General features: G+C 41.7%; 1 protein-coding gene across 1 annotated transcript; it reads left to right on the forward strand.

Moving 5' to 3' along the window:
• The first annotated feature begins 689 nt into the window (after positions 1–689).
• On the forward strand, positions 690–10236 carry RAB39A (RAB39A, member RAS oncogene family). The gene is made up of 2 exons (XM_056492360.1): positions 690–1012; positions 6835–10236. The coding sequence occupies exons 1-2, from the start codon at positions 690–692 to the stop codon at positions 7259–7261; spliced, it is 750 nt and encodes a 249-aa protein (XP_056348335.1). The 3' UTR covers positions 7262–10236.
• The last annotated feature ends 605 nt before the right edge of the window (positions 10237–10841 follow it).

A 10841-nucleotide genomic window follows, 5' to 3' on the forward strand; every position in this document is an offset into this window, starting at 1 on the left:
CATCACTGCAATCTGGCACTTGTTTCTCTCTGTTGGCCTGCCCCACTCCCACCCCAGCAGACACCTTCCTTTCCAGGTCCGTGCCCCTTTTTCACCTGGTTCCAACACACTCCCCCAGTGTTCCCTTTCTGCCCCCGATGTCTTTACAAAAGTCATGGTTTAACAGTCTCTCCCGCAATTTTGCATGCCGGCCTGGCGTCCTGCCCCAGCAGCCACCTTGTCCCGGCCCAGCCCTGCACTTGTTGCCGCGGGGGGAGCTGGACGCTGGGCCCGGGCCGTGGCCGCAGGGCAGCGCTCCCTCGGCGCGGCGGAGGAGGGCCCTGTGTGTGCCGCGCACATGACGGCACGGCGGGAGGGCGGCCCCGGCGGGCGGCTCGGCCGCGCCACCGCCCAGCGGGCGGCGGAGGAGAACCGAGCGCGCACCGGCGGCAGGGCCGGGGCGGCGGGAGCGGCGGGGGCAGAGCGGGCAGAGCGAGCAGCAGGGCCGCGGAGCCGCGGCCGGAGCGGGGCAGCAGCGCGGTGCTGAAGGGACAGCGCCCACCCCGCCCCGCCCCGCCCGGGCAGCCGGCGGGGAGCGCGGCGCGGAGCCCCGGGAGCGGGGCGGGGGTAGCTGGCTGCTCCGTCCTGCCCCCGCGGCAGCCGCGCCCCGGGCCCCGCGCAGCGCCCGCCGCCGCCCGCCCGCCGTGCCGATGCCGGGAGTGGGGGCGATCGGGGCGCGGTGCAGGCACCGGCCGCGCAGGAGCCCCAGGAAAAGCCCCAAGGCGGAGCCGGGCCAAGCTGGGGCCGCCATGGACGCGGCCATCTGGATCTACCAGTTCCGGCTGATCGTGCTGGGCGACTCCACCGTGGGCAAGTCCTGCCTCTTGCACCGCTTCACCGAGGGCCGCTTCCCGGGGCCGCTGCACTCCGACCCCACCGTGGGGGTGGACTTCTTCTCCCGGCTGGTGGAGATCGAGCCCGGCAAGAGGGTCAAGCTGCAGCTTTGGGACACGGCGGGGCAGGAGCGGTTCAGGTACAGGACCTGGGATCTTACCCACACCCCCTCCCGCCCCTCCCCACACCTGCCGACCTCCGGGCACACCCTGCTGCCCTCCCAGCCCTGTACCCTCTACATCCGACACATCTCCGGCCCCAAAGACTCTGCCTTGCCCCCGCAGCACATTTCCCTGCACCCATTTGGTTGCTGTGCCCCAAACAGTCCTCCACCCCATTGTTTGCTAGTGGTCCTAGCCCTGTGGCCCACCATCCTTCTTGCACCACTGCCCACAAGTTCCTTCCCAGGAGTCTCCTTCCCCATCCTTTCCCTTTAGACACACCGGGGAACAGCTACCCTTCTCCTCCCAGCTCTCACTGTAGGGTAACAAGTGGCCTTATCCTGTTTCTTCTCCCCCGCCCCCCATCTTTCCCCTGAAGTCCTGGACCTAACATAGCAATCCCTCCAGCACGTTCTTTCATTGCTGCAAGAGACTTCTGCCTAACTCTGCATTTCTTACTCTGTCATCACCTCCAAACTCATCCTCCTCTGCAGTATTTCACTCTGCCATTAACTCTCCCATGCAATCTGGAGACCAAGCCACCTCCCAGCTCTTCCTCCTTCCAGGACAGCAACAGTGCAGCTGTGGCAGCGTGAAGCCACTGGGCAGCCAGCTACACTCCCTTATAAGTGTTTTATCTGCCTTCTGTACCCGCGGTGCACTTATTGTTGCCAGGAGTCTTCACTAATACTGCTACCATTTATAATGTAGCTAAAGTAGCTCAAATGCTGCACTGAGTATTATATTCTCTCTTTTCTCCCCTCTGTTACAAACAGTAGCAAAACTACCCTCTTTTCCTCCTTAGAAAAGTCTCAGTCATTTCCCAGTTTACAAGTTGATGCTGTCACTCCCTCACTCTTGTGTCTCACTGTTGTATCAGTAGCGCTTGTCACTTCAGGCAAGTTGTGCATGGATTTTAGTTTGGACTTGGGGTTCAACAGATATGAAATATGGCACAGGCAAGCACATAGCTCGTCTCCATGTACATGATCCTCACACCTGTTGTTACTGGACTGCGAGCAGGAGGATTGAAATGGGTCCCTTCACTGGCCAGAATCAATTCCTCCCGTCTTCTCTTGCAACAGTTGTGCAGGTTCCCACACCCAGCTGAAGAGGTGGGATTGCACTGTTTTACTGGGGGACAGCAATTTTTTTTTTCTTTGTAATAAGCATTAAGAGTGAAACAACAAACAACTTTCCTGGGCTTGCATGAGTCACAACTTCAGACGTATTTTTGCAGGTGGGCTTCTGAAGGGTTAGCAAAGAAATTAACGGTGTTAATGGAAAGCTCTTAGCATTTTTCACCCTCTTTGTGCATTCCAGACAGAATGCAGAATACTTGTAAATAAGTGACTAAGAGTGTATAACCTCTTTATTTTGAATTTGCTGACAAATAGCCAGGATGGCCAATGACAGGACACTGAAAGAAATGCAAATACACATAATCTTGCATACATTTAAAATCAAATTATGGCAATCCTTAAACTCCAGAATGCTCAGGGAATATATACTGATGAGTCATGCAGTCAGCTGCTCTTAAATTTACCTCTGTGTTTTTTCTAATACTCAGAAGATACAACCTGAAGAAAGTAGTTTTAAATATTTGCATTTGTTTTTCTGCTAAGAGTTTCTTGTCAGTTGGTATACTTGTAAGTATCATAGTGTTTATGGTATAGTCTGTATCACTTTTAGTCAAATAAATTATAAATATTTCACTTCATTACACCACAGGTTACAATGTTGCATTCTGTTCTCTGCTAGTGGAGAACACCAGAGATCACAAGCACAGACAATCTTAGGGAAGAGCTAATTACTCCAAGAAGTTATCTAATACTGGGAAACACCAAGCAGTTTGCAGTTCTGATTTCCAGTTCTGATCTGGCTCACTTGCATTAGGATTTTAGAGGAGGTAAAACCTGTCTTTAAAGCTCCCTGGGGAGTTCCCTGCATGCAGAGCAAACTACTGGCTGCATAATAATCCCCTTCTTTTGGTCCCAGGCACTAGGGACATTCCCAGGGGAAAAGGAAGGTGTGACACACCTACCATCACACTCTCTTGAAAGATGTCATGTACTTCCTTGGAGGAATTGTTTGGGAAAAATTCTTACATGTCTCTAGCTCCATATTTGAACTGGATTTCATGCATTGACTTAGAAATCATCTTTAACATGCTCTGAAATAGTAACTATTGATTATATTTATTTTGACATCAGTCAGGCATCACTAAGGAGAATCTCCCATTGTCTGAGGTGCGACATGTACAGTAACAACATAATCAGTAACACTTTTAACATCTTACTAGAGCAAGAACCTACAGACTTGCTTAGTATAGACTCAGGTCTGTAATGCAGATTAACGTAAGTGAAAGGCACATCCTCAGTTTCTTTCTATCTTCAGATCAGTCATTTAGAGCAATCTGCTACTTTGTCTGTGTTTTACATCATCTACTTTGCTATGGTCTTTGTTCATTTAATTTTCCCATATTTAAATCCTTACTATATAAATCCTTGAATATAAAATTTAAATATATTTAAATTTTGAAACCTCCAATGCCATAAAATGCTTGGTAGTGGTGCTAAGACTGAGAGTTCATTTCAGTAGGGGCAAAATATGGTGGGGATGGTTCCATTAAACCACTTTTTAATAGAACAGGATATTAGATATATTCTGTTTGTAGTACATCTTGAAAATAAAACACTATCCTATTATTTTTCACTAAGCAATATGGACTTTCAAAATTAATACCATTACAATGTAGTCTTTAGTCATAGTATAAAAATAACTCCTCAAAATTAGATAAAGCTTTTAGTGAAAGTTTGGTCCATCTGGTAAAGATCAGTAAGATCATAACAAAAAAGAAATAGTGTGACTGACCTAAAGCCTCCCTAAAACCATAGTCTGATGTGATTATACAAAGAATCATATAATATCCTGAGTTGGAAAGGACCCACACGGATCATGCAAAGTCCAAATCCTGGCCCTGCAGTGGATGACCCTAAGAATCACACCATGTGCCTGAGAACATAGTCCTAGTGCTTCTTAAACTCTGCCAGGCTGGTGCTGTGACCACTTCCCTGGGGAGCCTGTTCCAGTGCCCAAACACCCTCTGGATGAAGAACCTTTCCCCAATATCCAACCTAAACCTCCCCTGACACAGCTCAGGCCATTCCCTCAGGTCCTGTCACTGGTCACTACAGAGAAGAGATCAGTGCCTGTCCCTCCTCTTCCCCTCACAAGGAAGCTGCAGACCATGATGGGGTCTGTCCTCAGTCTCCTCCACGCTGAACACACCAAGTGACCTCAGCCACTCCTCATATGGCTTCCCCTCGAGGCTTTTCACCTTTGCTGCCCTCCTTTGGACACACTCTCTACTTTAATGTCTTTAATGTCTGTCCTTCACCCAAAGCTGCCCCCAGCTCTGGAGGTGAGGCTGCCCCAGCTCAGAGCAGAGCAGGACAATCCCCTCCCTTGCCCAGCTGGCCATGCTGTGCCTGATGCCCCCTAGGACAGGGCTGGCCCTCCTGGCTGCTGACTCATGAAATGTAAAAGCACTGGGACAGGTGTGGGGAAATGGTGGCATCACCACCCCTGAAGTTATTTAAAAGATGAGTGTGTCAACTCAAAGAAGTGGTAGAGTGGTGGAGTGTGCGGTGCTGAGTTAACAATCAAAGTTGTCAATGATCTCAAAGATTTTTCCCAGCCTAAAAGATTCTGTGGTTCTGTGATACTTTTCTCAGATTTTAGAAAACCACATAACATGATATTGTATGTATCAATGTTTCTTTAAAAATTTTGTATTGCTTTTTTTAAATATTCTCCAATATATTTACCCAGCTTTTGTGATGTACAGCACAAAGTTGCAGGATACTTTTTAGCCATCTCCATTAAAAGCAATACATAGACATAATTCAAAATAATAGCTTAGATCATCAGCTACTGTAAATTAGCACATCTCTGCAGAAGGGACTTGCAAGAGATGAGGCACTGGCTGCTGTGTATAAGCATCCAAAAACACACAAAGGGCTGTATTTCCGTACTCCAGTTCATAGATACACGATATAGCATTTTTTTAATGTAGAAATACTTGGCAGATGATGCATTGCATTTTCAATACTAACCTACTTTCTTTCCTGGCTAATGCATTTCTTTGTTTTCAAGGTTTGGGGTGGGGGCAGGGTTGTTTGGTTTTTTTTTTAATGAAAGTAGGTTGTATTGGCTCTCACTTCTCCATATCAAATTGCATTTTTGGCATCCACATTTGCTGGTACTGGAAGTACCTGAATTATTTTTCTGCCTTCATTTTTGTTTGCAGACACTCTAGAGGGGAAAAAAGTGGTAAAGGAAACTAGAAACAGATCCTTATGGCACCTGTATTTAATACTTCACAAAATGTAACACCTCTCACTTATGGTCTTAAAAAATTTTGTGATACAGTGTGCCATTTTTCATATCCAGACCTTTTAAACTTATCTGAGGTTAAGATCCTGTTGCCTTCACATTCAGAGAGACACTACATGGACTCTATTGCTGTGAATGTAGAAAAGATCTTTTAAAGTATTAGGAGAAACAGCCCCTCCCTCTTATCTAAATAAAACTATTTAAAATGCTGTTTCCCGTGGTTAAATGAATTTAGATATGCCAAGTCTTCTTTATCTGTGCACTTAGCTATCTGTAATAGGACTATTGCTGCTAATCATACCTCTGTGTTTAAACTGTTATCAAAAACTCCATGAAGTGTGATGAACTGAGAATTGGAGGGAGCTGCTGTTATAGAAAGGTATGCTATTGTGTACAGTTCATCCTGCTTCCTAGCTGTATGCTTATGCCAGCAACTAGTACTTGTGTATATTCCTTGGTAAGGTGTCACTTCCTTTAAAGTCTCTCTTCTCATTTTCTCCATTCTCTCCTATGGCTCATGATTAGAGACTTAAAATAATTGATTAGTTCCTATATATTTCACACTCTCTCTACATTGTAACTTCTTTCCTTATTCTAGAGCACGTTAAATTTTTTTTGCAACCAGAAGTAGATTTTCCTATTTCCAAAATTCCTTCCAGTGAATGTTCTGGAGCTTAGAGGGCTCACAAGTAGAAAATAACTCTTGCCAGCCCTCATGCCAAAAAATTGTAAATTTATAAAATACAAAGAGCTTTTGAACCTCTGTGTGCAAGAGATGCTGGAGGAAGATGAGTCCCTTGCCCATAATAAGTGTGTGTTTGCAGAGCTCGCTCAAAACTTTTGGACAGCTTTGTTCAGGAAGTTTCCTTTCTCTGCCTGCTACCTGTTGACTTCTGCAAGCACGAAGAATTATGATTGTCTATACAAACATTCTTTTAAAGAATGTTTCTGCAAGGAATGCAAAAGGATATGCTTGAACATTGACAAGTTTGGGCTCCAGGTTTCTTGACATATGTGTACATATTTCAGTCTAAAATAATTGAACTAAGTGAAGTACGTGTTTATATGAAGCTGAAGGACTCAGACTTTACACCAAAAGTATATGTCTTCTGTGAACATGTCCCACAGTTTGCTAATAAAGACCGCTTTACAGAATAATTTAGCATTCAATATTTGCCCTAGAAGTTTTGGGTTCAGAAATGTTTAGAAAGTGAATTTTGAATGTAGGAAAAAAAAATAGTAGTCTAGTAGATAAATTAACAAATTTCAATCAGCTTAAAAAAAGTTATTTAATAAAATTTAGAAAAGACAAAAACACATTGTCATGTGGAAAAGTAATTGCTTTATGAATAAAGTGAAAATACATTTTAATTTTCCTTTTTCTTTTTTTTCCCCTTCGCAGATCAATAACACGCTCTTATTATCGCAATTCTGTGGGTGGCCTACTAGTATTTGACATCACAAATCGACGATCTTTTGAGCATGTGAAGGACTGGCTGGAAGAAGCAAAAATGCACGTGCAGCCCTTTCAGATTGTGTTCCTGTTAGTGGGACACAAATGCGACTTAGTGTCACAGCGTGAGGTTACAAGAGAAGAAGCTGAAAAACTGTCATCTGACTGTGGTATGAAATATATAGAAACTTCAGCAAAAGATGCCACAAATGTTGAGGAGTCCTTTACAATTCTTACACGAGACATCTATGAACTTGTAAAAAATGGAGAAATCTCAATACAAGATGGATGGGAAGGTGTCAAGAGCGGCTTTGTTCCAAACGTTGTACATTCATCAGAAGAAGCTGTAAAGCCCAGGAGACAGTGCACCTGCTGAGTTTGTAGCATGCCAAAGAGCCCATGGGGTGTTTAGAAGATGATGCCAATCTAAATGACAACAAAAAAAATTGAAACAATATTAGATCATGGCTTAGCTGAATCACAGAACGGTAATTTGGTTTTGTATCCTTCTGTCTAGGTTAAAATCCATAACACTTTAAGTGCTTTTTTTCTTTGCCGAGTACAATAACTTTATATGATCTCCAGGAAAATAAATTGTATATTGCTAAAGGGAAAACTAATTCTATAGCAAGACATTGAGAAAGTGCAATAATCATCTTGATGACATCCTCACTTTGTATTTTGAATACTGTTTAAAATCAAGTCTTGTTAGATGAGGATCAGATGAGCTCATTGCTTTTGTTCATCCTGCCTTAGCTTTGGACAAGAAAATATTATACCTTATAATTTTTTAATGTGATTCTTTACTCAAGTGCAGGGTTGCTAATGACCATTAAAGTTTACAATGCTGTAGAATTTGATAATAAAAATAACTCTAAGGAAAGCAAACTGAAAGATTGCTCCAATAGTGAACACTTTTGATATGACAATGGATACAAGCCTTACTAAAGAAAAAGAATGCTTTAGAAAAGATTATTTATTTGTATACAAAACATGGGGAATAGAAACAATGGAACTTATTATTAAATATTTTCTGATTTGCCAATGAAACTAAACATAACATTACATATGATCCAGCTGTTATTTGACTTGTATACAAAACAGCTTTCCCAACCACTGGAGTTACATTTCAGCAGCCAGATCCTTAGCTGGGTAATTGTCATCATCACACTGATGCCTACAGAATTACATTAATTTACACAAACAAATTCCATATTAGCTTTAAAAAATAAACTGCTTCTAACTAGAAGTAAAAATAGTTTAAAAGTGCTTCAACTCATGGGAACCCAGGCCTTAAATTTGAATAGAGTATGGATAGTTTTATTCTTAGCCAGCAAATGTTAAACTGTTGTTTAAAAATGGAAGGTTTTAAACTAAAACTGTTACAAATGGAGCATTTGGAGAGGAAGGAATTTTTAAAATAATGCTCATCTACAGAGAGTAAAGTTAGAGAACTCCTATTCTAAGAAAGAAATCCATAACAGCTTTTAATAACAGTAGGGGAAATCTGTGATCATGTAGCATTTTACTGAGCTTGGAGTCATCTTCTACTTCTCTGAATATAACACACTAGCTTTATGCAAACTAGGTCTAGCACGTAAATACCAAATAAATCAATTTCTATTTTATTGTAGTAGTATGAAAGATGACTTGATCTCCAGAGTCAAAAAGCATCTACAATTTATCTGGCATACTCATAACCACCTAACCTCAAGCCAGTTATCTTCATATAAAAGTGTGTCATCCTGTACAATTCTCCTTTTTCAAGATCAGGCAACAAGTCTATCTAATCTAATTTTGTTCTTCAACAAGCATACAATTGGTTTTCTCTCAGGTTACTTTTATATTCTTTCCAATCCTTTTTCAAATATTTTTAGTATGGAGACAGGTTGTTTGGTTCCGGTTACTTTATACATTTAGGACAACCAAAATCATTGACTTCAAAGGGAACTAGAAGTTTAAGGTTTTCTAAAGCCTGAGTCTTCCTTGCACTGAGGCTCAGTTACACTATCATGGAAGGATACAGAGGCCTTAATATAAACAGGAATCAGCCTTAATTCATTAGCAAATAAGACAGTTAATTCTAGTCTCAGCATGCCACAGAGTAATTGCTGTGAGTCCGAGTCTCTATTAAACTACATGTATTGACACCAAATCAACTTTGTTTGGAAGGTATTTTAAGTATATATTTCAGTTCTTTAAAAAGTAAACATGACTACAGATGCCAAAAGGTGGTGCAGACTCAGTCTGTGTGCATTTGACAGTGATTCCCTTATGATACGAGGCTTACATTGTGCATCTCAGAAGATCTCTTTGTTGTTTAATTAATTTATTTAATTAAATAAAACAGTGAATGGGGAGTCAACAGACCCAAAGTCTACCGCTGGTTCACTGTGTGTTTCTGAGAAAGGCATTTGCAGTTTTTGTGCCTCACCTTCTGTATATCAAATACAGAGAAAATTGTTCTTCCTCAAATTCACAAAGACTGCTGAGACCAAATTAGTCTATGTGATCTTCAGTCCTGGACTCTATCCTCTGTGTGCTACCTGCTTTTGAGTGTTTAGCACCATGGGATGTGGATACTGGTTTATTTTGACATACCCAAATAACAATAATTTAAAAAAAAATTAAAACCGCCTTATAAGTGCCAGGTATTGCTGTGAATCTACATATCATTGCATATTTCTTTATTTTTAGATTAAAATCTTGTATCTTAAAATTTCTTCCTAAATACTCTGGAGCCAATGAGCTTTTCATTCTGTATGAAAAATGAGTTGTACAGGGGAAAAGGGAGAAGAGGGGAGTGTAGGGGAGGTATGCACAGAGAAATAAACAATCATCAGAACAGAGCCTTAATCTCTGTTGTCAATGTTGTACCTGTGGTGTCACATTTTTTACACTGGGAATAGAGCTTTTAAACAGATTCAACTGTGTAAAGAACTAGTGTAAAGAACTTTGCAATGCAACTAGAAGTTCACTACATTTTGAAGTACTGTGCACATAGTTGTCTTATTTGTAATTCCTAAAAATGTGGATTAAATGTACTTTCAAACATTGTCTGTCTTTATGATATATTAAACCACTACTGTATCTTCTTGCTACACACTTGCAGTTGATAGAAATGTCTGATAAACAGATAATTTCTTGAGATGCATCATTTTCTTTTCAGATCCTTTGCAACATGATATGTAAGTAACAGATTGAATAAGCTGAAGAATGAGTTATGGTTCAGCGCATGTATATACTTTTTTCCCCCAAGGAAGCATGAATATTGACAACAGAATTAAATTCCCAGAAATTACAGAAATTAGATAAATCTTACTTCGTAGCCAAATTAAAAATTGAAAATATTTAATGGGAAAACACAAACTTTGCAAATTAAGATTTGGTCAATCCAAGTTAGGAAGTGGAAAATGTTGAAAAACCATGACAAAGGTTTTATTTGGATTCACAGTCCTGAAAAATGAATGGATAAAAGTATTGTTTTGGACTCCTAAAATGTTTAAGCTTTCATTGCTTTTATTTTAAGTTTGATAAAGAAGAGTAAATATCTTCATCTACTCATTAAAATACTTTACACATGAATTCTTAAGATGTTTTGACTTGTTCATAATTGTATCTGTCCCATGTAAGAAGCAGAAACTAGCTTCATACCTTAGGAATCAACCAAGGAAATGTTTTAGACATGGAAAATGTTTTGTTCATTTATGCCTTCAGTATGGAATAGACTCACCAGTGTGATTTCAAACTGGTAGCTGTCCTGTGCTCACAGAAAATGATGCAGGCTTGACTGAGCCCCAGGCACGCTGTGCTGCCCTGTGCTGAGATCCCTTCTGGCTCAGACCAGCAGTTACGGGTACCCAAGCCGCCTGGCTGAAAGCGAGGGTGGGTGGATGCACCATGATCATGGATATTTCAGTCTCAGCATTTCAGCTCCCTTAGGGAGTACATGCTTC

This window comes from Oenanthe melanoleuca, chromosome 1, assembly GCF_029582105.1.
Source record: "Oenanthe melanoleuca isolate GR-GAL-2019-014 chromosome 1, OMel1.0, whole genome shotgun sequence".
Classification (NCBI taxonomy): domain Eukaryota; kingdom Metazoa; phylum Chordata; class Aves; order Passeriformes; family Muscicapidae; genus Oenanthe; species Oenanthe melanoleuca.